Consider the following 27,218-nt stretch of genomic DNA (forward strand, 5'->3'; position numbering starts at 1 on the left):
GCCACAAGGATGACTTGGGCACGGTCGCGTCGAATCTTCTTCAGCACTCTGGGCAGAAGTGGTACAGGCGGAAAGGCGTACAACAGACCGCAACTCCATTTGTGACGAAAAGCGTCGCCGAGCGAGTGCCGCCTTGGAAATTCCAACACGCAGAACTGATGACATTGCGCGTTCTTGTTGGTGGCGAATAGATCTAACCAAGGCTCTCCCCACTGCTGAAAGAGACCTTGCACCATGTCTGAGTGCAGACGCCATTTGTGATCCATCAAGCACCAGCGACTAAGTTCATCCGCCTTGGCATTCAGAGAAACTGCCAGGTGTTGAACCACCAAGGTAATCCCTTGACGTTCCAGCCACGTCCAGAGGCGCAGAGCCTCCTGATATAGGGTCCAGGACCCCACCCGCCCTGTTTGTTAGAATACCACATGGCGGTGGTGTTGTCCGTGAACACCTGCACATCACTTCCCCAGACAGGGGAAAGGGATGCTTTCAGTGCAAGCCGGATCGCCCGAAGCTCCAAAAGGTTGATAAGGAGCCGGGACTCCGCAGGAGACCAGGGTCTTCTGATCTCCGCCTCTCCCAAGTGGCCTCCCCATCCCAGGAGGGACGCATCCGTCACCACTGTGTGCTCCGGTTGGGGAAGGGAGAGGGATCTGCCACTGACCCAATCGCGATTCGTGCGCCACCACTGCAACTGCCGTACAGTGCCCTCCGAGATCTGGACATGATCGGAGAAGTCGCCCTGATGTCGCGCCCACTGGAACTTCAGGTCCCACTGCAGAGCCCGCATATGCCATCTGCCATGTGTCACCAGCAGGATGCAAGAGGCCATCAGGCCCAGAAGCCGGAGGGTCATCCTGACTGAAACTTGGGACAGAGGCTGAAAGATCGGAATCATAGCCTGAATATCCCGGACTCGCTGCTCGGGAGGATAAACCCGAAACTGCGTCGAATCCAGAACCGCTCCAATGAAGGGGAGCTTCAGAGAGGGACTCAGGTGCGACTTCGGCATGTTGATGGAGAACCCCAGCAAATGCAGGAGGTCGGCCGTAGTCTGAAGGTGTGCGACGACTGTCTGGGGCGAGCCTGCCTTCAACAACCAGTCGTCGAGGTAGGGGAAGACTGATACCCCGGACCTGTGCAGATGAGCTGCGACCACCGCCATCACTTTCGTGAACACCCGAGGGGCGCTGGTAAGGCCGAAGGGGAGCACGGCAAATTGAAAATGCTCGTGGCCTACTGTGAACTGCAGGTAACGCCGGTGGGCCGGCAGGACGGGGATGTGAAAATATGCGTCCTGCAAGTCCAACGCTACCATCCAGTCTCCAGGGTCGAGGGCAGCTAAGACCTGAGTCAGCATCTTGAACTTCTACTTCCGGGGGAAGCGATTGACGTCCCGGAGTTCCAAGATAGGACGCAGACCCCCTTTGTCCTTCTTGGGGACCAGAAAGTAGTGGGAATAACAACCACTTTCTACTTCCAGTCCAGGAACGCACTCGATGGCCCCCTTGGCCAAGAGGGCCATGACTTCCTGGCAGAGATCTCCCGACATGTGGTGGCACCGAGGTGGCGTGGCAGGAGGGGAGGACTGAAAGGGGAGGGAGTACCCGTGGCAGATTATCTGCAGCACCCATTTGTCTGATGTAATTTCGTGCCAGTGAGGGAGGTGGTGGTGGATCCTGCCACCCACCGGCGTTGGGTGCTCTCCGAAGCTCAGATTAGGAAGGTTTGGAGGCGGAAGCAGCGGGGGTGGAGGTGGACGGACCCGCACGCTGGTTCCCCGACCCGCCCCTGTGGAAACCGTGACCCCGGCCGGGCTGGGCCTGCACAGGCTTAGGGGACGGGCACGCCTGACTGCCTCTACCTTGGCCTCGAAAGGAACGAAAACCAGGAGAGGCCGAGCTCTTGGTAGAAAGGTCCAAGGGCTTGGCCGTAGACCGCGAATCCTTAAAGCGCTCCAGGGCACGGTCAGCCTTGTCGCCAAACAGGCGGGTGCCATCGAAGGGCATGTCCATGAGCGAGCTCTGGACATCGGGCGAGAACCCAGTCTAATGCAACCAGGCGTGACGTCACAATGCCACAGTCGCAGAAATCGCCCTGCCCAATGAGTCAGCGGTGTCCAACCCACACCGAATGGCGAACTTAGCCGCATCCTTTCCCTCAGCAATTGCCTGAGAAAGGACAGTCTGAACCTCCTCAGGACACTGAGGCAACACCTGAACAACAGCATCCCACACCGCGTGGGAGTAGCGGCCCAACAGGCTGGCTGTGTTCACCGACCACAGCCCCAGGATGGCCGAAGAGAACAACCGCTTCCCAAACTGGTCCAGCCATTTAGAGTCCTTATCCGGCGGGGCCGTAGGAAAAGCACTCTGTGACATCGAGGCCTGAATGACCAGGCTCTCAGGCGTAGGGTGAGTTGTCAAAAAAGCAGAGTCACCGGGCGCAGGCCGGTGGCGCCTGGCGACGTTCTTATTCACCGGGGCCCCCGTGGCCGGACTTGACCAAGTGCCCAAGAGGACGTCGGAAAGGGCGTCATTGAAGGGAAGTAACGCTCCGACGAAGTAGACGCCGTCTGGAGCACCTCAGTAAGGAGGTTGGTCTTGAGGGCCACTGTGGGGAGGTCAAGATTAAGGGCCTCAGCCGCCCAACGGAGGACCATCGTGTAGGAGGCACCTTCTTCCATCGTAGGCAGGGGGGAGGCGAACCCCTGGTCCGACGAGACATTGAGGTCACCCGCCTCCTCCAAGTTGTCCACCCAATCCTGCTCGGAGTCACATTGCCGAGCAAGAGGGTCCTCGAACCCTTCCCAGTCTTGGTCCGCCTCTGGCGTAGAGGGAGCCGGTCGCGGCAGCAAAGCCAGAGCCGGAGAAGGGACGAACGGCATCGGGAACGGGGTCGGACGGCGCTGTCTCCTAATGCAGATCCCAGGTCAAAACAAAATGGTCCTGGAACCGGGGCAAGGTAGGAATAAACGGCACCCAGTGCGGCGCCGCGGCCTGAGCCGGTAACGCCGCACCTCGTGGCGCCGGAGCCGCTGGCGCAGGATCCTGTGGCGCCGGGGCTGGCGCTGGTGGCGGAGCCGCCGGGCCAACAGGATCTGGACACGAAACCGCAGGGCCCGAAGGCGCGCCGGCGGGAGCCCGAGGCCTAAAAAGGCGGTCCATTGTAGCAATGAATTCTTGCATCTGTTCGGGAGACGCCAATGGACCCGGGTATGGCGGGTAGGCCACGGGACTCCCAGGCTCCAGGGGAGCCACAAGGGCAGAGCCCCTGTCCCCCGCGTCCAGCTCCGGGGAGCGGCGGGGGGACGTCGGAGAGCGAACACGGTTCTTCAGCCTCTTTTTATGGCGTTGCTTACCGGAATCCGAGGGTGAAGACTTGGAGCCGGAGGAGCGACGGCTCCGGTCCCGCGAGCGGTCCCGGGAGCGGCTCCTGGACCCGGAACGGTGGCGTGACGAATGCCGGACCTCCAGCAACTTCCGACGCCGCTCCCGCAAGGTCTTGGGGGCCATGGCTCGACAATCCCGGCAGTCCCGGAAGTTGTGTGCAGTCTCCAGGCAGTAGAGGCATACATCGTGGGGGTCCGCCACCGACATATTCCGGCGACCGGCCCCACAGGACTTAAAGCCGGGCATCCCTACGTGCACCAGGAGAAAGAAGGAGACAAAAAGTCTCAAAATAGTAGTCAAAAAGTGACTAAGGTACGTGCTCAATCCGGATCTGCGCTTGCTGGCGCGGAAAAAGAAAGAACTGACGTCAGCGCGCATGGGTGGCGCCTAAGTACTCTCCGTGGCGTCATCTCAGCGCTTACGACGCCAGTGACGGACGCGTAGCTGCACGACGCCACCTACTGACGCGCAGGGGTACTGCTAAGCGAAACTTTCCGGATCCAGTCTAACGCCTGGGGATATTCTAAGGTAAGGAATCTATCACTAACGTGTCTCTTTCAGATATATCGTGAAACTCGAATGGCTTCTTCAAAGAAAAACTTGCACATTTCCAAGCCCAACAATACAGGGCAGGAGTCTGCACAGCATGTGTATCTACAACTACACATGACACAAAATATAATTCAAGACTCACACTGTATCCTCCACTTCGGGATCTCTTGGTTGGGACCAAATCTTCTACAATCCAAACTCAGGTTCTACTGTCCAAGGAATAACACTAGATCTAGAGTTGTTCAACTAGTGATCATCCTGCATCATATAAAAAACACACATGCACTCACTTCACCAAGAGATACCACTTGATAAAGACATGAACACAAATGCGAAGACAATAAGGATGATCATCAAAGACCTAATATTCAGAATGGCAATAAAGACCTAATTGTTTCCAAAGACATATCTTCAACAGGGGGTAATATACAGGGACTACTGGTTTATATATGCAAAAAGCAATCCATTACTCAATATTTTGCTACAACACAATTGAAGCACCCTTCCAATCCTCACACACAACAGTATTAGTACTTTTTTTTTTGATTTTTCAAAAACCTTTATTGAGGATTAGACACAACAAAATTACAGCATTGCACCATGACAAAATAATATGCACTGTGAGGCGACATAAAAGATGGAAGACTACCACATACTTATACAACAGAGAACAAGATCAATGAAATAAGTCGAGGAAACATCAAAAACAATGAGGAGAAATTGTCTTACAAGGCACCATGTATGAGAGGGAGGGGAACACAGAGTCAGGGGGAAAAGGGAGCAGTGAGGGGGAGACTCATTGACCTTCACCGGTGGCCGCAACGGCGGAGCGCCGGCGGGGAGCGCGGGAGAGGTCGCCGGGTGCTGGGAAGTGTGACTCAGGAGGTAGGAGATAAGCGGTCCCCAAATAACCAGTGGGCGAGATCTGGCAGGCATTAGGTCCCAGAATTCGGACAGGAGAGTCTGGCAACGGGAAGCATCCTCCAGCCAAAGGGCCACTTTCGGTGCGGGCCGGCGAACCCAGCACATGGAGACCCTGCGCCGCGCAATAACTAGTAACATAGCAATCAGTTTGCGGGAGGCATCTGGACAGAATTTGACGAAGCCTAAAAGGCAAAGCAGAGGATCAGGTTGGAACGGGAAGGAGGTGATCTCGGAAATGACAGCACATACCTCACGCCAGTAAGCGGAGACCCTGGGGCATAACCAGGCGAGGTGGGAGAAGTCAGGAGCAGAGCAGCGCAGGCATCTATTACTGGCAATGAGTCCCATCTTGTGCAATTGTACAGGGGTCCGGTAGAGCCTATGTAGATACTTAAAGTGGATAAGGTGCAGACGATAGTTAGGGGAGAGGCGTTTAATCTGAGTGCAACAATACAGCCAATCGGCCTGGGAGATTTCGATGCCTAGGTCCTCCTCCCACACCACGCGCGCCCTGTCAGTAGAGATGGAAGAAGCTGCCAGTGTGGAAGCGTAGATTTTGGTGACCAATTTCTTTGGGAGGAGGACGTGTAGAAGAAATTGTGTGAGGCCATCGGGGGGGGGGGGGGGGGGGGGAGGCTGGGGGAAAGAGGGGTGGAGCTTCTTGCAGACCGCCCGGAGCTGATAATAAAGCAAAGTATCCATAGGGCCAGAGTCAGCAACAAGTGTGTAGAATGTGTTATCAGGGTAGAGATCGGACACGGCGGAGAACCCAAGACTAGTGGCGTGTTTCGCCATCCCCGAAGATTGAAGAGGAGGAAAGGCCGGGTGTTGAGCAATGGGCATCACAGTGCAGAGAGCATGTCCGAACCTCAGAATTCCCGGTGCCCCTCCCAAGCCCAGTGCAGGGTCTCGACCGTATCGATCTCAGCGCGCGAGGCCTCGCCAGAGCAAACAAAGCGGCAGTGAGTGGCCATGGGGCAGCCAGGTCAGTCTCAACCGCGACGTGGGGCTGAAACGGAGTAGGGTGAAGCCAGAAGTGGAGAAAACTGGCCTGGGCGCTGAGGGCATAGAGTTTGAGATCGAGGGCACCAAGACCACCGCGCGACATAGGAAGGGTTAAAATATTATATGGAATCCTGGGTTGACGGCCAGCCCAAATCAGAGTGATCACCAAAGAGCGGAGTTTACGGAAAAAATGAGTGATGAGGGGGATAGGGATATTGACAAACAAATATAAAAACTTCGGGAACACCACCATCTTGGCAATGGCTAGGCGACCATCTAAAGAAAGTGGCAGACTACTCCAGAGAGGGATCTTGGATTCCAACTAGTCCACCGCACGGCCGAAGTTGGCTCTCCAGAGTTCATCGACGTCCCTACTCAACCAGATCCCAAGGTACCTAGTGGGCTCAGTTGCCCACACGATGGGGTAATCCGGATCGAAGGGCATTGTGGCGTCGGTAAGAAGAAATAGCACAGACTTGTTCCAGTTCACTTGGATGCCGGAGTATCCGCCAAAGCGTATCACCTCATGAACCAGAGGACTGAGGTTCTCCTGAGTGAGGCGGACCTACAAGGTGACATCGTCCACGTACATAGAAACAAGTAAAGCCTGAGCCAAAAAAAACGATGCCCCTCTGGGTGTGATGCAATCGAGCCGCCAGAGGCTCCATTGCGATGGCGAAAAGCATTGGTGACAACGGACAACCTTGCCGTGTGCCATGCTCGATGGAGATGAGATTTGAGATTTGGCTGTTGAGCCGAAGACGGGCGGTGGGGAGAGTATACAGGAGCAGCACTTTACGTATAAAAATCGGACTGAAGCCCAAGCGGGGGAGAAGATAAAATAGTAACGGCCACTCTAGGGTGTCAAAGGCTTTAGTGGCGTCCAGCAAGGCCGCCACCGCCGGGAGCACTGGGTTTATTTGATGGAGAACGGCGAAAATGGTCCGAAGATTATGGGAGGTGGCACGGCCAGGGATAAAACCGGACTGATCCGGGTGGGCGATAAGCGGCATGAGGAGGAGAAGGTGCGAACCGAGCAATTTGGCAAAAATGTTGTTGTCCGTGTTTATAAGTGACAGGGGGCGATAAGAGTCCCGTAATTCCGGTGATTTATCCGGCTTTAAGAGCAAGGTGAGTAAGGCCTCGCGAAACGATGAGGGAGCTGTCCTGTCTCAAATGACTCGTTATACATGGCGGCCAGGTGAGGAACCAAAATGGGGGCAAAGGCCTTGTAGAAGGAGGCCGGCAGGCCATCAAGGCCAGGAGCCTCATCACCGGGCATTCCATTTATAGCAGCTAGTATCTCTTCTTTGGAGAAAGGCTCGTCTAGGAACTCCCGGTGGGGGTTACCCAGCCATAACAGTTGGAGGGTGTCAAAGTATTGATCAAGGATCTCATGCGAAGGGACTGAGCCGGCCGTGTAAAGTAGCGTGTAAAATGAAATAAATCGTGCCTTGATTTGGCGGCCAGGTGAGGAACCAAAATGGGGGCAAAGGCCTTGTAGAAGGAGGCCGGCAGGCCGTCAAGGCCAGGAGCCTTATCACCGGGCATTCCATTTATAGCAGCTAGTATCTCTTCTTTGGAGAAAGGCTCGTCTAGGAACTCCCGGTGGGGGTTACCCAGCCATAACAGTTGGAGGGTGTCAAAGTATTGATCAAGGATCTCATTCGAAGGGACTGAGCCGGCCGTGTAAAGTAGCGTGTAAAATGAAATAAATCGTGCCTTGATTTCTTCGGGCGAGGTGGTTCGATCAGGACCGCCGTCGCGGAGGGCGTCAATATAAGATGCAGCCCGAGGCGGGCGAAGAAGGTTGGTCAAGGTTTTGCCAGGGCGATCGCCCTCGCCGAAACGGCGAAGCCCGAGCTTCTCTACCGAGAAAGGCAAGTTCTCTGTTGGCCTCGTTGGCGAAGTCGGTCAGTTTCCCCTGAATCTGGGCGAGCTTATCAGGGTTGGGGTCCTGAGCATGGGAAGAGTCAAGATCCTTAATCTCCCTCTCCAACTTGTCAAGTGTGCCGCGGATGGAGTGAAGGACGCCGGACTGTTTAGAAATACACTCACCACGAATAACAACTTTAAAACTCTCCCACAGCGTGGACGGTGAGTCCACCGAACCCTCGTTAAGCTCGAAGTAATTTGTGATTGCAGTCTGAATTTCATCGCAGAATACAGAGTCGCGGAGAGCATTAGAGGGGAGCCGCCAAGAGAAAGCGCAGCAGGGGGAGTGGGGAAGGCGCAGGCATAAGCGAACAGGAGCATGGTCAGAGAGGGTGCGTGCCATGTGATCGACGGAGGTGAGCCAAGCTAAAGCATCCGGGGAAATAATCCAGAGATCCAAGCGGGGCCAGCAGCCGCGGGAGCCAGCGACACAAGTGCCGTCACGCGTGTCGGGCGAGTATGTCGCCATGCATTGTACAAAGAATTATCAGTGAGAATGGAATTGAGGAGAGCAGTGGCACGCAGGTGAAGGGTGCGGGGGCCGGACCGATCAAGGGAAGAGGAAAGCGTTATATTAAAATCTCCACCCCAGAGGAGCGCAGCAGGGCTGAGAGCAGAAATGTGGTGCCAGACTTGTGCAAAGAAATCAGGGTCATCACAATTGGGCCCATACAGGGCGGCAAGTGTCAGAGGCTGAGCATGAAGAGTACCGTGGAGAATCACAAAGCGTCCCCCAGGGTCAACAACCACCTGTGAGGTCTGCCAGGGGAGCCCCTTGCGTAACAGGATGGACACCCACCCCGAGAATAATTAGAATAATAAGAGGAGTGAATTTCACCCCAATGTCGGGAGAGGAGTCTAGAGGACGTGGCGGGCATGAGATGGGTTTCCTGCAGGAAACATATGTCCACCCTGTGAAGAAGAAGGTGAGCGTGGACCAATCACGCCTTACAGTGGTCGTTAAGCCCCCAGACGTTCCAGGTCCAAAGGACAGTGTCCGTCATAGTGCCGTGTCAGGGAGGAGGATAATAAACAAGCCAATGAAAGAAAAAAACGGTGCATGGCGGTACCAGTGAAGCTGCCACAAGTGGTGCAAGAGTAAGGTCAGGGCAGGAAACAGGGAGGCGCAAAGTTATGTCATAACCCATAATGCAAAAAAAAAAAAACCCGCATGAGTGACCCAATAAGATCTTCGCGGTGCCTTCGGCTGAGGAGCAAACAGTACAAATGCATGAAACTAGCATAACAATGAATCCATTAGGCGCATAAAACAAATACAAAATGAAAAAGACGTGTCATGAAGGAGCCAGTAGCATAAAGTAATGCAAGAACGAACATCAAAGTCCCGATAAGAGGCAACAATCCTCAAATACCCCCAGCCCCACCTCCCCACCCACCCACCCCAAGAAACAACCCCAGGAGACCCACCAACCCCACTCCAACCCCCCAATCAGGCTGAGATTCTACCCATACCCACCCCAGGAACCCACAACTAGGAAGGGGAGAGACAATGTCAAGCAAGGGAATTATCCCGTGGGGGCATGGCGTCGCTCAGCATACGCCCTTGCCGAAAAGGCAAGGTGGCCAAGCCCTAAGCATGTCAGACAACAATCCAAAATATTAAATGGCAGAAAAACAGAAGCCCCTATGTATGGACCACAAAGGCCCGTTAGGGTTGCAAGAGTTAGGCGGCGCCAGGTGCAATGAGGCCACAGGTATAGTTCACAAGGTGCGGCCGACGAGATCCGATGACAGTTTTGGTGGCGATGTCGCAGGGTGCCAAGGCGGACAGGCGGCCCTCAACGTGGTACCAGTGTTGCAGGCCAGCAGGATGGAGAATGGCGAAGGATGTCACAGCAGGAGTACGAGGCAGAGGGCCCCTTCGCATAGCATGAGCACCCCCGGCTCTGCTGCAGAGGCCCCTGCAGGGATAATAAGCGCCGTGGAGGGACAAGGCCAGAAGTCAGGAGTCGCCAGAAAGTGCCGCGGTTGGGCGGCGTGCAGGAAAGCGCCATGGTCGAGGGCAGCAGTCCAGGGGCCAAGGAACTTGTGCAGTATGACGTGCCAGCAGGTGCAGGGCAAACAGTAAGGCTAAAGCAATCGCAAGTCTCGCCACAGGGCAGGGAACCACAGGCAGGTGGTTGCGGCGGGTTGGGCTCAGGGCCAGAAGCACCAGTAGAGCAGGGGCCAATGCGGCCATGAGGAGGCCGAGGGGATATAGCGATGAGGCGGAACGCAGCCGGAGGAGGCCGCAAGGAGGATCGAGGGCACCAGATGTGTTAAGCAGCCCTACGGGGGAGCCGGGAGGAGGCGCCAGCCTGGATACAAGCGCGGCGGGGAGTCACGGGGAGCACCCCGCTCCCATCACCTGACTCGGGCACAGAGGGTCGCAGCAGTGGGCGCCAAAGGCAGAGGGAAATGGCGCCCGTGTCGCGGGAAGGCCCGAGCCGGGCGGTGCAGCACACAGGCCCCCAAATCCCGCCGCGAATGACACCGGCGGCAGCCGCACTCACCAGGAACAGCAGTGCAGAGTCCTCCGCAGCCCTCCGGTCAACCCCCGGGCACAAGAGGCAAAACCAGCAGCAGGTAGGAGGGCCAGGCCTCGCAGACGGCAGGGCCCAGGCTCAGCGCCCCGATCCGGTGGTAGATCTCGGCTCCCTCGCATCGCGGGGGGTCATAAGTCACACCGGGTGACGCCCCAGGGTGCGGGGCGACAGGAAAGCAGGATATCGGGCAGGTTTAGGGCAGTTATCTGCAGGATGATTGCGGATGTTTGGCTTGGCAGGCAGAGCCCACTTAAAGTGCGCCCATTTTTCAGCCAGCTAATCCATGCCCCCAACAGTATTAGTACTTTATCTAGGAGGCATTAAGGTATAGATTGCTCTGGTGCATTCAGATCAGCAAATGAGACAAAAAGCCCCTACATTTTTGACAACTCCCATATTCTTAATCAGCCTTTAGGAGGATCTGGTTGTTGTCAGAAAAAGCTTTAAAGGCAATCATACAGGCAACTGGGACATGTGGCAACAGGACCATGTATCTACTGTGATTGATCAGTAGAGGTGGAGAGGCATTGAGCATTCCTGGTGGTTTTAGAGTGAAATGTGGATAGCTTATTCAGGCGAATGTTGCTATCTGGGAAAGAAAATAACCAGGTAAGGCAACTGCTCCTAGCCCGCCACTTCCATCAGTTGGTTTAACAGTACCTTGTGGTTAGTGGTGTTGAAATTGATGGGGCATGATTATTTGAGAACAATTTTGCTTGATTAAGTCTGCTCATTAAGTGTGTACTAATATTTTGTTTTATAAATACTACTAATAGTGTGGTAGTTTCTGAATACTTGTGAGAATTTTGAATAGTGCAACGTGAAAATGTGCAGCAGTAAAACAACTCATTTGGAGTTAAAAAAATTACAATGAAAAGCATGCAGAAGCAAAAAGAAGGATTGCAAACTGCTATATGAGAAATGATATGTCACGAGAGAGAAACCTAGTAAATGTACTAAAGAATATAGTATAAAAGTAACTTGCAAATAGTATTGTAGAAAACATGATACTGAAAAATGTCTAAAGTAAAATGATTCTTGCTTATGTTTCTTTGATCATGAAAATCATATTTGAAAATGACTGCTTATGCTTTTAAAGATTGAAATCAGACTATGCTTATGAATTTAATTGAAATTATATTCTAATAGTTTTTTCTTAAGTATTCACTACTTTCTTATATTTTATTAATAATAATGTGTTTTATTCTTTAGAAAAAGATCATTTGTGGTTTTTCTCTGAAGGCCTCAAAAACTGATAGTGTATTATTTTTCTTTTCTAACGGAGACATCAGAAGAATGTATTTTGCCCTTCATATTTCCTGAAATGCTGATCTTTTTGCTTCAGTTAATGCATGTTTATTACTAGAGTTCCCTTCCTACAGTTAGAGTATTTCTCTTTATGAATACTTGTGTTGACTATGTTGCAAGCTAATGTGGAAGTGAGCATGTAGATATGAAAAAGTTTTGATGATGTTTCCTACTTCCGAGGTGACATGACGTTTTGCGAGTGAAACAAAAGCATCTTGTTAAAGATCCGGATAAACTAGACTGAAGAACGATCACGCCATGGGTCCTAACCAATGGAACCATGTAAAATTGTGAAGAGCTACATAAGGGGGCTGGAATTTAGAACACTTTTTTGGGTACAACTACATTGAGAGAAAAAGAATTTGGGCTGCTGCTGACTGTTTATTTCTGGCTTGCTCTCTGAATGCGCTCCTGGCTGCTGGCTATTTTTCCTGCGATTCTGGGAGTGACATGCTGTCAGTCCAAACTTTGACTACTTCCCAGAACCGATTTCCCTTTTTGCACTTCATCGGCTGGTGATGTTGCAATAGCTATATATTTTCGGCTGAAAGGTTAGCCGATTCAGACTTTTACACACTATGCAACAGTTCCTTGATCTAGGTTCGTATGAATCTCAAAATTGCATATTTGAAATTGCAATATCTTTCTTTTGCCTCTCTCCTTTCACGTCAGCTATTGATTTTCGATGTATTTGCCATAATTTGTGTTTTCTAAAGTGGATGCGCCTGTAAACATTTGATTTGATAAAACTACTGAAATTACTAATGTATTGTTGTATATTGACCATTCATTCTAAATCTTAGATAAAGGTATCTTGATAAATATATTGAGTTTGTTTTTATTTTGACGAGTTTTAACTGACATAATGTATTTTGACAGTTGTTGTTAGTTGGGCATTTTCCTCATTACAGGTCCTCATAAAGGAAATTGCATCTGTCTCTAATTATCTGAGTCCCTATTAGCTCTTACAAAGATTTATTGGAGGACCTTATGATTTATAAGTGGTTATAGAGTTTTTATGGGCCCAAACTCTTGGAATAGTAAAGTATTGTATAGTTTGATTCAAGGTATATTGGATATTTGTGAATGTTTGTAAAAGCTACACCGCTTCCGCTGGATCAAAACCTAATGAGCTTTCAGGCAGTTTCAAGGTGCATGTCTTCACTCTGTCTACGGGGCTAAATAGTTACTCAGTAATGCTTAGCTTAGTTACACTCTCTCACCTGGGACAGGTGTCAAGCTAGAAATTGCTCAGAACACTATTTGTTACAACTTTAATGAAGAGATTGAGATGAAGAGTTCGATTGTCTTTTTTATAAATAGTTCCTTGCATTTTCAGTAATGAAGTGACAATAACTGCATGTTTCAGCTAGCGACACCCGAGTGGAGGCACCCGGACAGGCACCACCCGAGGGGAGATGGATGCGTTAATCAGTTGGGTGACGGGAAGCCAGGTACATCCGGTAAATGAAAAGAATTTTTGCACTGCAGATATCTGCGGGAGGTACGGATGGTTTGATAGAGGATAGTATTATGGTTTCCTCTACTATGAGAATGGGGTAACATCACTTCAGCGTGGTGAGGGCTGTGACCACAGACTGCATGAGGGGATAACTGTGTACAGAGGGAGGAACTCCTCTTTGAAAAAGGCAAAACCGTTCTTAGGGCCAGGTGAAATTTGAGTTATGCCAGAATAATTTCTGTAATTTAATTTCACTCCTGCTAGGTGAAATCCCCCAAAATACACTTTTATGCAACATTGTGAAATTACATTACGTTGACTGTAAAAATGTACTGCAAATGCGCAGGAACAAGGTAAATGACAGAACAGCCGTGTATATTGTTTGCAGTGCTTTAATTTGCACTTCTTTTCCCGTGCAAAATGTATCCTCATCTCCAAAGTGGACACGATGACGCATTTTAGGATAAAATACAGTACTAAATGACAGTTTTGCATCTCACATAGTTACGTGTAGTTCTGGAAAACCTTTGCCAAAATATCAAGTAATTACACAAAAGCAATTTTCATAAATTTCACTTGAAGTACAGGTCACCAGCTAATCCGGCTTTTATAAGATTAATGCGTGGCAGCCTCAGAGATTTTTGGCTGGTAAAAGGAGGTCTTGGACCAATATATCATACTTTTGCAGCCTGTTCTAGTTGATGCAATACACTATGCAATGCTTTGTAGGCAAGACTTCCCTCCATTACTCTCTTTATTACATTGCATACTGTTCAAATAAGCCATTTGCATATGCAGATACATTCAAACTTATCTCATCAAAACACACTTCTACAATTCTTTTGAATTGCCTATTCCAAAAGAAACTACAATATTGTTGTGGCTCTGCTTTGAGGTTTCCTAAGCGTGAAATGAATTGTAGTGATTTTCCTAACTTGTTCAGTTACATAAACATATGAGGTCAAAAAACCCTTTGGCTAAATACAACACTCTCCCCTTGAAACAGAAAATACTAAAACAGAAGTCTCTTAACTGAGCTAAGGCGGTCAGTAACAAAGGAAGGATTATGCACAAAATAACTTTGTAACAAAAGATTGAAGGATAGCAGCTAACGAAAGCAGAATTCCTAAAATTCCAAGACACAGTGTGCAAACTAACTGTACTCCTGAGCACTGAAAAACAATCTATATACCAGCACATGCACCAAATGAAAGAGGTTACCTACCATCTGACATTGTTTTCAATATATGAAGGAAGCACATGAATAAGCTTTTGATCTCCGTCTGTTCCAGTTTGTCGCATCGAACTAAGGAGTTTCCCATAGATCCGCTGTGATGGTTCTGAGAACACAGAAAACTTGTCTTAATCATTGAAACACAAAAATGGGGTTCTTTTTAAAACTGCACAAAAGAAAAACAAGAAGGAATGCCCTAATTAAATTAATATTTGAGATATAGATCAGAAGACACTCAAGCAAAAGTCTAGCAAATGAAAATAAAAATCTGTCAAGTCGAATATACATGCATGACAATTGTCTTTCAATTAATAAATCTTCTTTATGAGATCCATTAAAAACTATACAGCCACAGGAAGCGCGTTTGGTTCTAATGAACTTCTACACACAGATGCCAACTATGATGTGAGAAGTTGATCATGGATTTAGGTGTCCACACCTGCTTGTGTTACTCTAAACTGGACTATGCATTAAGAAGTGTCTGATGTACTTTCACTCTTCTGTGATCTGGCCCTAGGATGGGCTTGATTAGATCATATACACACACTAAAGTAGCTCATTAGAATGAAACGCGCTGGCTGTGGCTGTATTATGTTTAACTGGAACTGAATAAAGAAGACCTGTGAAATGAATTAAGATTGTCATGCCTAAATATTTGATTTAACTGATTTTTATTTTTATTTGATTGACTTTCGCTTGAGTGCCCCTGACCTATATTTCATGGTCTTTCCTGCCCCAGCAGCGGTATCTCGAGCAACTGGTACTATCCAGGATGTGCACCTATTGTTAATTTGGTAAGGATTTGGCTGTGGCTTTTTTTTTTACTAAAAGCTATGTAAATTGTTTTGTAAATGAACATTTGAGGTCCAACATTAAGTATGCATTTGAAAGTACTCATGTGTTTAAAAAAAATCCACTACAAACATTCACACAACCCTTCTCCATGTCAGAGTCTGGGTTTGTGAAGAATTTACATGAAAGTACTCTGGGAAAAGGCTAATAGCTGATATGATCAATAAAAACAAATTTACAAAAATAAAATGGCTTCACACTGATGTGTATCCAAAAGTCGTTGTCTACATAGCTCAGCACAGCAAACCATCACTGCAAACCTGGAAACTTACGGCTAAGTGGGTTAAAGGCAGTTTTTACCACTGAGAACCAATAAAAAAAAACAGGATATGATACCACATATTTTCATCAAACTACTGAAAAGAGAATTTCCTTTTACTGTTCCATAAATATAGGATTATTTTATTATTAAGAAGCACATTCACTGCGTAAAAGCAAATAAAAAAACAATTTATTTTGTGATGTGGCCAGGATTTATTGATAAACCATATTAAAGTAATTCCGAAAATTAATGCCATTTTTTTTCTTCAATGGGGCCTGAATGCCAATTCTTCATACTGCTGGAAATCAGTGGCAAACCCCCATAGCACACAAATGTCTCCAGATATAACTATTTAAAGTAAAACAAAGCCATTCTGAAACACAAAATAAACTGTAAAATACTTCTTGTAATGGATGAGAACTAGCCCCAAACAAAATGTTCTCTGGCAATGTTGGTATGGTTAGAATTGAGAAATCCACAGTATATCTGTTGGTCTTCTTTACACTTGTGATCTCATTATCCTCTTCGCTAGTTCGCATTGCATAAGATGAATGCCTTCGGATCAATTTATCCTTCTGTCATATGAAGGCATGTTAGGGGGTAAGGGGAAACATGAAATCAAACCAAGAATCAATTTACAAAAATCACTCACTTTTCCAAGATGCACTCTTCGGTTGTTTAAGAAATGCCAAAAGCCGACTACATTTCCATTTCCTCCCAGAAAAAATAAGTCAAACAAAGAAAAAACTATGATTTGCTGACCATTTACTCGTGAATTTCTTCTCTCCGTCCATGTCAGGGAAAAGGATCACTAAAAGTTGAAAAGGTGCTTCTACACATAAGGAACTTGGCTTTGACTAGGATTTGACTATAAAAGAATCATAATTCCACAAGGCAATACTCAAAGTTACATTATCATTGTTTCTATATGGTGTAGTAAAATATTGCGCCATCTTAAAATTCCTTTAAAGGGAAACCTTGGAGCACAGAATGGCAAATGCAGCTGTTGTGCTATGTGCAAAATTTCACCAAAGGGATCTGTATAAAGGCAAATTGAAAGCCACTAATTTTGGAGGAGGGAATTCCCATCCAGGAAGCTGTTGAAGAAGAAACATTATCAAAAAACATAATTTATATAAAAGCAATACACTATCACATGGCTCTTTCCAGAGATCGAACATGCCTTCAGAGTCTCATAAGTGAAAGTCTTGTGTAGTTGAGGCAGAACAACCTCTACTATTAAGAAGGTTTAGTCTTTAGCTGGTGAAGATAGCCTCAGTCAGTCAAATACTGCACCAAGGGCACATCACCAGCCCCCACAGTTGTGGTATTTCTTTTTTACTCACTCGTCTCAAGCCTTGTGGCTCACTATCTTTCATTGCCAGCTAGATCTAGAGGAATGAATCGATCTAACCCTATCTGGTGGGGTTTTCTGATATCACATAAATGATGATGCATCATGCCACCAGATAAGCCTCAAACACTGGCTCACGCTCATTTGTTAAGACCCTGAAATGATATGGTTGAGAATTAAAATTAGTTTCAGAATATGCACTAATACACATGGCATAAAAAAACATAATGAAACGAGGTTCTAGGAATAAATAAAACACTGTATTTGGCATGACTAATTTCATGAAAATCATTAAAAAACACTTAGTAAAAGAAAGACAGGGATTATATCAAAAGCCTCAATGCACAAGTTTGGTATATAAGAAAAAAAGTGTAAAAGTGTCAGAACATAATTATTTGAAAATAAGGATGCCTCTAGTGTGTGATGATAAACCCTTAGATGGCAGGGAAGGGATGGAGGCTGACTGGATTGTGCAGTGATATACACAGAGAGTTACTGAGATCCAGAAGCATCCCGAGCAGGTAAGGGCGGTGGGGCTGGTGGGGGTGGGTGATTTGACTGACGACGACAAGGGAAAATTAATTATTTATTCAATTTTCCCTTGTCTTCATCTGTCGAATGAACCCCTCCCCACTGCTCTTACCTGAAAGGGCCACTACTGCAGAGATCACAAGGCTATATCCAGCTTCAAAAGCTCTGGGTGCTTCTGATCTTGCTTCGAAATTCAGACCTTAGCTCTGTTCAAAAATGTAAAATCCCTGTCCAGGGGTCAATCAACATTTGGGGCCTCATTACAATGCTGGTGGGACCGCTTACCCGAAGGCCATCTGTGGTGGTCCCACCAACATTCAGGATAGCGTTCCGACGGGTCTGACCGCAGCAGTCGGAGGGACAGATCGCCACCTCGGACAGGCTCAAGGAGCCTGTCGGGATGGTGGTTGGATTCCTAATCCCTACAACGGGGCGTAGAGATTAGGATATCCCTTTCAGACTGCCTGTTCATGGCAGTCCCACCGCCATGAACAGGCAGCTGGAAAGGGACTGTAGGGGCCCCTACCAGTGCCTCCGACCCCGGTGGGCCTCTGCTATGGGGCCAGAGGGACACGTGATGCCTGCCCCAAAAACACCCATGCACCGTGTGCCAAGCACCATATGGTGCCTGGCTCACTGTGCATAGATATTTACAAACATCCCTTTTTCAATTGCGGCTTGTGCTGCAGCCCACAAGCACAAATTTTAAATGGGATGATTCCAACCGCCCATACGGCGGTCGCATCCTAATCTAGTAAATGGGACCATTGACTACTTGTCAGCCGGTCCCAATTCCGCAACAATGGTGGTCGGACACTTGTCTGACCACCATCGTAATTAGGCCCATATTTAGGTAGTCAATATTATATGTTGTTGAACAAGAAGAAGGTATAGTAAGCCATTTTTTTACAGCCTGGTATAGGCAATCGCCAGATGGAGTAGCCTGGTATAAACAGCACATTAATTGGGATAGAAATGCTCCTAGAAGGCAGAATGAATGTCATAAACCTCAAAAAGAAGGAAGTTCCAGTGAGGGACAAAGGTAACGAGACCGGAGAGATGCTGATATGATCACTAACCTGTGCTACTGGCTCCTGTGAGCCAATCTCTATGGAAATACCAAGATAGTTGGTGAACATTTAGCCACTGTGACAAAAGACAGTAAAACTATCCTACAGTGAAAGTCTTTTTTGTCTCCGAGGCCTTGTTTGGTCCCCAGGAAGGATGTCAGTGTAGAATATGTCACACGTTGTTCATTTGCTTATCAAACAAATGGAGCTTACATTTAATCCCACACAAACATGGCACTTGTAGGCAGCGCCTAATTTGAGCAGGTTGGTCAGCATCAGCACTTAATTGTCAACACCAGCATTTATGACAGTCTGCCACATGGTGGCGCTGTCTCTCTAATTTAGAGATGAACACAACAATAGTTGTTTAATAATTCATTATACATTAAATATGACTTATACCCGCAACCCAAGCTATTCTTATAGCTTTGGGGGGCCTGGAATAGTCTGAACTGTCACGTCTAGGAGTGATGGTTAGTAGTCGTGTTGGTACCGTCATTGGCAGCGATGGTAGGGGCAACAGGTGGGGCAAGTTGAAGTGGGATCCTAACGAGGGCCCTGGCACTTCTTTTTTTTTTTCTTTTAAATGAAGCGAGGCTTGCAGGTAACCTCCTGAAACAAGGAAAGACGACAGCAATGGTACTAGAGAAAATGAGTGGTCTATGAGAAGAAAGTGGAGCCAGTCTCATATGGTCTTCCTTTCTTTTACCTGGCACAGCTTTAGAGTGATGGCCAATCAAATGCTATGTGCACCACTGCACTAAACAGTACAGAAAACGCGCACACCCCTTTCTTGCTGAGGCAATCACTGTCTTGCAGAAGCACTATAAAGAACTGTAGAGCAGACACAAATGTGGCTACATTTATAACTGGCGACTGTCACAAATTGTATATATACTTACAGCCCCTTAACAAAAGGTATAATCAGAATGCAAACCAGGTGATGAGAGAGGAGTATAGCACAACAACAATAATGCAGGGCCCTAGCAATAAATCACTTTCATGGCTTCCACTTGTATATGACACATACAGTGGATATTCAATCTTCCTTGGGAAAGTTATGAGCTGATCGCCCTTCAGGCATTTCAATGATAAAGCTGTTCTGCACGGAAATGAAAATGCATAGAAACAAATTTCAAAAGCCCAAAAGGTAGGCTTATGTGAAGTTTGACCTGGCATGAAGAATTACGTGACCATTTTTTATTGTATTCACCTCGTTAGGTTCATTTATGGAGCGTTGAATCAGCCCCGAAGAAAAGCAGAGAGCCATGGTATCCTGCACGACACCCAATCTGGCTTCTGCGCTGGTTTCAGCACAGAGACCACGCGGATAGAGGTGGCGGATTCAGTCATGATGGCGCTGGATTCAGGGGCATCAGCAATGCTGGTGCTCCTGGATCTTTTAGCCGCTTTTGATACGATGGACCATTCCATAATGGTCCAGCGCCTATCGGACATGGGGATAGAGGGCACAGTTCTGGAGTGGCTAAAATCTTTCCTCCATAAGCGCACACGGAGAGTGGTGCTTCAACGCATCAGTCCAATCGCAAGGTTCCGCAGTGGTCGGCCTTGAGCCCACTGCTTTTTAACATTTTTCTGGCCCTTCTATTCTCGCTGATTGCCAACTGAGGGGTGAAGGTGATCTCTTACGCTGACGATACCCAGTTGATATTTCCTTTTAAAGATCTGTCGATTGATTATTTGGAGAACTTTATGAGTTGCTTAAAAGATATAGCTCAATGGATGAATAACAGCAAACAAGCTGAATGCAGACAAAACGGAGGTGTTCTTTTTTTAAAAAAAAATCAGCCCTGCCCCCTGCAGACCACTGGTGGCCAGAGGAAATGGGCATCTCTGCCGCCCCTGCAGGGTGTGCAAAATTTGGGAGTAAAATGGCAGGCGGACTTATCTTTTTCGGCCTAAATTCAGCAGGTGATAGGTGCTTGCTTTAGCAAGCTAAGAAACCTACGTAAGGTCATACACCTTTTGCCAGAAAACTGTCGGCGGGTCGTTGTCCATGCCACAGTAACTTCTCGCTTGGACTACGCAAACGGCCTTTATCTGGGCCTACCGGCATACCAGATAAAGAAATTGCAAACGGTCCAGAATGCAGCAGTGAGATTGATCAAACGTGTTCCATTTAGACAGCATATCTCTCCGCATCTCAAAGAATTGCATTGGTTGCTGGTCGCTAACAGAATTAAATTCAAGGCCTTAACCCTAGCCTTTCGGGCATTCTCTGGAACTTGCCCCAGTTATTTGAAGTTTAGGCTCGGCACGAACAAGCAGTCTCGGCCACTCCGGTCTAGTTCTCAGAACCTGCTATGTGCACCCCCCCCTCCCCCGAGTCAGGAAAGCACAGATGGGCAGCAGATCTTTCACGCTCAGGGCCTCCATGATTTGGAACGCCTTGCCCAACGCCCTGCGCCAGATTACCTCGGAATCACAATTTAGGAAAGCAGCGAAAACATGGCTTTTTAATCAAGATTAATCTCCCGGACTCTCTGAACTTCGCATGCTTTTTTTTGCGTGCCACCTGTTGCTATAGTACCTGGACACCTCTTCGGATGTAGCTGTTCGCGCTCTATAAATGGCAGCAGTATTAATATTATTATTTATATAACTTGTGTGGTGCACAAGGAGTGTTATTTACAAATCAAGATCATATTACAGGAACGCAGTGAGATGAGGCTGAAAAATGTAAACATTTAAAAAAAAAAGAATGGAAAAGACCTGCAAGTTGAGCCATTGCATAAATTCCCAAGAGATGGGAAAATATTACACGTATGGGGAGATTAAGCTACAGTTCCGCAGGGATTTGGAACTTTCAAAACTGTTCAAGCTGACCAGGTTGTGCAGGATCAGCTGTAAACGTTTATTTCGGTGAGAAACATTTTTTTTTCTTTCAAGTTGAAAGCCTTGTAGCAGAATCAACAGAATTTGAAAATAATCCAAATCAGGAGAAGAAGCCATTGTTTTTCCCTATTGTTGGTGACATGTCCCGGAGCTTTCCTTGTTAGTGATCAAATGGGCACCAGGCACTGCTGAATTTGAAAGTACGGGGATCTTTTCTAAAGGGGGAGAAAGGACCGATTACGATGAGGAATGACATGAAGATCTGTTCTGTTGATGAGGATGAAGACGAACTACATTTTAGTATGGTTAGATCTGAATTCAAAACTGCACATCCGTGTTTGAATGACATCCTAACAAATTCCAAGTTTGTGGATATTGGTGAATGATTACATATTAAGGTATAGCTTAATGTCATCAGCTTAATGGTGAAGAGCATCGGAATGTTCCAGGAACCCATGGCCTGAATTTCGGACGTCTTGGTGCTTCTCCTGACATTATGGACATAACGCCGATTTTCCTGTCATAGCTGGAACTTCAAAATGGCGGTGACTTCAAACGCTTCATCGTTCTCTGGATTGATTGCGTGAGTGTATCGGCCGGTATACCCTGGTTCTTCCTCTATTATTTCCTCTGCATGAGACATGGTGCCATCACTTTCTAGTCCTGCCTCTGTGCTGCAATATTTATATTGGTGAGGCGATTGCTGCGCGTCTGCACTCACGGAAGGTGTGCTCTGACTGAATTGTTCTGTCTGATCTATCACATAACCGGTGGTATATTTACTAGTCAGCTCTCCTTTAAAGTGGATGCAATATTTTAAAAGTCTATTTTTGAGTCTTTTTGGCTTGGTGTATTATTGCAGCGTCTCCAAAATATTTGCTGTGACAAATTGGCGGTCGTCACTGAGCCCCGGTCACCTCAGAGTGTGCTGGCAGGCATTTATCCTTCGTTTCCTACATTGGCTCCTGTAATTCATCCTAAGGGATTGTTGGCAATTTTACCAGAGGTATTTTATCAGATGCAGTGACTAAAAGGATGGCGTGTACTGGAATGCTTTTGCTGTCACTACTCCAAGCACACTGTGATATCTGACAGAAATCTTGTAGATCCATAACAGCTAACTAGTGTCCTTGTACTCAGTTGCTTGTAGGGCAAACAAAGGAAGATATTTTTCTTTTTGATCACCAGTCTGTTGTGGCTTTGAGTGAGGTTGCCTATTTTTCAATTGGGGTTGCCGGTACAGAGTTTCTTTATTTCTACGATCTGGTGCGTCAACTGACGTGGCTCCAATGGCAGAAGGCATGGGTGTCTCCTCAAAAGACAGAGACTCTAAGGGGAACTTGAAGAGGTCCAAACAAACTTACCCCACTCCGGACTTAACATCTAAGGGCAATCAGGATTCCGTCGCTACATTGGACACTATCCTGCTCAGACTTAATTCAGTCCATGATATTGCACAGAGCACCAAAACGAACACAGATTTACTTCAAGTTGAGGTGGCAGCAATCCGGAATGAGCTGAAAAGTCTCTCTCTGCGTGTTTCCAATGCAGAAACTCGTATAAGTAATGTTGAAGATTCCACAAACAAGCAAACTAAACATATGCAAAGTTTGGAGCGCTCTTTGGTTTCATTGCAGAGAGATCTCACTGAACAGGAAGACAGAAATCGTAGGAGTAACCTCCGTATTTTTGGTTTGCCAGAAGATTGCGAAAAATCTGCTTCATCAGTATTAGACTTTTAGCTTACCTGGATTCCTACTGTGTTAAACATTTCATTTCAAAAAGACTTTGAAATAGAACGTGCTCATAGAGTGCCCACCTTCAAACCAAAATCCTTGGCCTCTCCGCGACCAGTGATTTTTAATCCCCTACGGCACCAGCATACTGAACAGATTTTAGCTCAAATGAGGAGAATCAAATCTTTGCACTGGGAAGGTCATTAAATTGCTATATTACAAGATTTTGCCAGAAAGACTGTCATTTGCCGGAAAGGTTTTCCTGAATCTTCGTAGTAGACTTATGGAGATGAACTCCCCTTTCTCCTTTGGAGGTCCATCAAGCTTCAGAATAACTTTCAGAGGTCGCACCTAGATATTCTATGAACCCTCAGACTTATCCACCTTTTTGGATAATCAGTCTGAGTCTCAGATGGATTCCGAAACTCCTCCTGGCACCTCTATCTCTTAATATCTTTCCTTTCCAGATGGTGTTGGTTCAACAGTTTCGGTGCCTTTCAACTAGTCTATGGGTACTGGTGTTTCCTCGGGTTTCTGGTAGTTAAGATGATAATCTAATGTTAGGGTTATTAGCTTTCTGCTGTTTATACTAACTTTTCCTTCACAGGTTTCATGCCTTATCAAAATGGTAGTATTATTTTGGTATTAGCTGGTTAGATACGAGTGGTAATTGTGTCTTTCTTTTCTCCTTTTCACATTCTTCTTTTTCTATGCTGAGTCTTTCTATTTATGTTCTTTCTTCATATATTTCATTTTATACATATCTCTTCTCTCTTTCCAATAGCTCTTGCGGGTCATAGTCTCTCTTGTATGTCTCCTTCTCATTGTACGTCTTTTTTTAAAATTATTATTCGCTGATTATATGTGGCCGATTAATCTTTTCCTGGGTGTTTATTATTCATTAGTTTTTTTTTTGTTCGTTACTATCTTTTCTATACTCTTCTGTACTCTGTCTGTATATTCCGTTACAAATGAATTTACTATTATATGGTTTGTGCTTGTCTTCTGTTATTTATAGGCATAGGTCATGTACTATATTTTATGTGTAATATACTATTTATCTTTTATTCTATCACATGCATTAATTCTGATTCTTAGAAGACTATATGTTGGGTACTCATCAATTTAGCCAAATTTATAATATATCTACTATTTATTCCTACTTTCCATCTTATTTCCTACTATATCATAGATTTGAGTATTTTATTCATGAGTGCTATTAATTGTCTAAGTAGGTGTTACATTGAGGCGACTGCTGAGAGATTTTTCTTTTCTATTCTTATCTATCTCTGCTGTATATGAATTTATATATTACTTACTGTTAGCTTTTATAATGAACTATGTCTTACACGGGTTTCGTTGCTACCACCTCATTGTTTATATGCCTTACAATCGATTATTAGATGATAATATGTTGCTCATTTATTAAATAGGATATATATTATAGAACTTTTTCTCTTTTTAAATCTTATAGAGGTGTTTACTATTTATTTTCTACCTGTTCATTGAATTGAGCACTCTTTCCTAGATGCTATAAATTTCCATAGTGTTTGTCTCATTAATGGTTTATAATTTTAAGGTGTTTTTAGTATTTATATTCCATCAATTTGCTATTTATTCTACCACTTATATGTATTTATTACACCTTAGGCGATTCCTTAAATTACTTATTATTGTTATTTATAAGACATTAACTTGAAATTTATTGTGTATTTTTTATTTCTAAGACATGAGATCTGTAGGTCATTCTTTAAATATGATTGTATAGGTTTTGGAACCTTTATCGCTTAACTTTAGTGATCGATTACTCAGATTGTAGAAATTGTACTTATTAGTTTTTATTGTTCCGCTGCTCAATGCATTATCTTTTTTGAGCGGTCTGCTGGCCTCTGTGGTTGCTCTTCCACGTTTTTCCTCCCATGCATTTTGTCTATTACAGACATCCCCTGGTGGGGTTCTTCTTTTTTTGTCTTCAGTTTTTCCTTGAATTTTCTTTTTCTTCTCTTCTCTCCCTTCTAGTCTTTTCTTTCTCGTTTTATATCATTTCTTCTCTGGGGACTCCTGCTTCGGCTTATTCTTTATGTCCTTTCTATTTGTCACCTACTCCTCTAACTGTTGTAATGTTGGATTGGTTTCCTTTTCTTCTGCATCAACCATTTTTATTTAGGTTGATTTGCGTCTACTCATGTCTGATCTGAATGTGCTTTCACTTAATGCGCGTGGCCTGAATCACCCGGTTAAAAGGACTAAGATTCTGGATTATTGCAAATGCTTATCTGGTGATATTGTTTTACTTTAGGAAACTAAGATAGCCTATAAGGAAGCTTTACTTTTATGGAAGGAGGGGGTCCTTGATGTGGCATGTTCTGAAGCCTCTGGTAAGAAGAATGGGGTGGTGACGTTGATTTCCAAAAGCTCTGGTCTATCTATTGTTTCTGCAGAGCATGATTCTGATGGTAGCTGGTTGCTTTCTCGCTTGTCCTATGGCTCGGTTGACATATATATTATGAACATCTATGCTCCTAACATCGATGATCAACTTTTTTGGCGTTCTATAAGTAAAAAGTTGTCTGACATTCCTCAAAGTGCTAAAACAATTGTTGGCGGTGATTTCAATTTACCTATGGACCCTATCTTAGACAGACACTCTGCTTTTAAATTTCGTCCTTCTAGGGCGCATAAGCAATTGCTTAATATGTGTTCCACTCATCATCTTATTGACATTTGGAGAATGCATAATCCTTCGGGTAGTGATTTCACGTTTTTCTCTTCCCCACATTCTAGTTTTTTTCGTATTGACTACCTTCTAGTGGACGTGGTGCTTTTAAAGCATACTACTAATGTTATGATTCACCCAATTGTCGTTTCTGATCACGCAGCGGTCTCATTCACTCTCCTTAATCTTACGGATAAAAGTGGACCGCGTACTTGCCGCCTTAATACAGAGATTTGGGATGATAATGATGAAGTTAAACAATTAACCAAAGAAATTGGCAACTTCTTTAAAGATGAGTCTTTGGTGAGTTCCCCATAGTCTTGAGGGATGCCTTTAAATGTACTATTAGAGGCCATATTATCAAAAAAATTGCGAAAAGGAATGTAGATATAAGGGAGTCACTCAAATCTTTAGGGGATGATATTAAACGTAGAGAGACTTTATATAGAAGCTCTAATAATAAGTCGCTCCTACAAGACATCAAAAATTTAAAATACTCTTTTAATTCCATAGTTAATAAAAGAGCTTATATTGGTGTTCATGCTCAAAAATCTAGAAATAGAGCAGGTAAGATGTTAGCTGCTACCTTAAAATATCAGAATACAAATGCTAAAACTGCTCAGATCTCCTTTATCAATGATAATTCGGGTTCTAGAAAATTTCATACCCAGGAAATTCTTGAAGTTTTTTTTTGATTTTTATAAAAAGCTATAAACTCTCAAAGATAAATGTAATATCGCTAAATGTCAACAATTCTTGGCCTCGATCCCTACAAACAATATCTCTGATTCAGATATGGTGGCTTTGGGGAAACCGATTGATTCTGAAGAGATAATTCAGGGCATCAGGGCTACTCGGTCGGGAAAGGCTCCAGGGCCTGATGGGTTCCCTATTGCTTTTATAAGATATTCTTATCCTCAATAATAAAATATCTCAAGGAAGTCTTTGATAACTTTGTCATGACAGGTAAGGTCTCTGGTTCAGCCGCTGAGGCTACTATTGTTGTGATGCCGAAAGGGGGCAAAGATCATTCTGATCCTAAAAATTTCAGTCCAATTTCGCTTTTAAATATGGAAGCTAAGATTTTTGCCAAGATTCTGGCTAAATGATTAGAGGGCCATATCCCTAGTCTTTTCCATACCTCGCAGACTGGTTTTGTTAAGGGAAGACTGGCTAGAGATAATATCCAAACTTGTTGTCATATTTTGGAGAAAGCTAAACTTTCTGCTTGGTCTGCGGCAGCGACTGCCCTTGACGCCGAAAAGGCTTTTGATAAGGTCTCTTGGCCTTTTTTACAAGCAGTACTTCAGTCTCACAATCTAGGAGATTCTTTTATTCATACGGTAATGTCCTTGTATGCACATCCTAAAGCTAATATTAAAATTAATGGGGCTACGTCTTCTTTTTTTAATCTCTGTCAGGGCACTAGACAAGGATGCCCGTTATCACCCCTTCTTTTTCTACTGTCTATAGACCCACTCCT

At 45.8% G+C, this 27,218-nt stretch overlaps 1 protein-coding gene across 8 annotated transcripts in view; it reads right to left on the reverse strand.

Annotated features, from left to right (window-relative positions):
• DOCK9 (dedicator of cytokinesis 9) overlaps positions 1–27,218 on the reverse strand; it is a 1,069,784-nt gene that overhangs the window by 249,183 nt on the left and 793,383 nt on the right. For all 8 annotated transcript variants that reach the window (XM_085622123.1, XM_085622117.1, XM_085622120.1 and 5 more), the window contains exon 35: positions 14,350–14,464. In XM_085622123.1, the coding sequence (XP_085478249.1) occupies positions 14,350–14,464 (115 nt within the window). The remainder of the gene's footprint in view (positions 1–14,349; positions 14,465–27,218) is intronic.

This window comes from Triturus cristatus, chromosome 8 (genome assembly GCF_964204655.1).
Source record: "Triturus cristatus chromosome 8, aTriCri1.1, whole genome shotgun sequence".
In the NCBI taxonomy this organism is placed as follows: domain Eukaryota; kingdom Metazoa; phylum Chordata; class Amphibia; order Caudata; family Salamandridae; genus Triturus; species Triturus cristatus.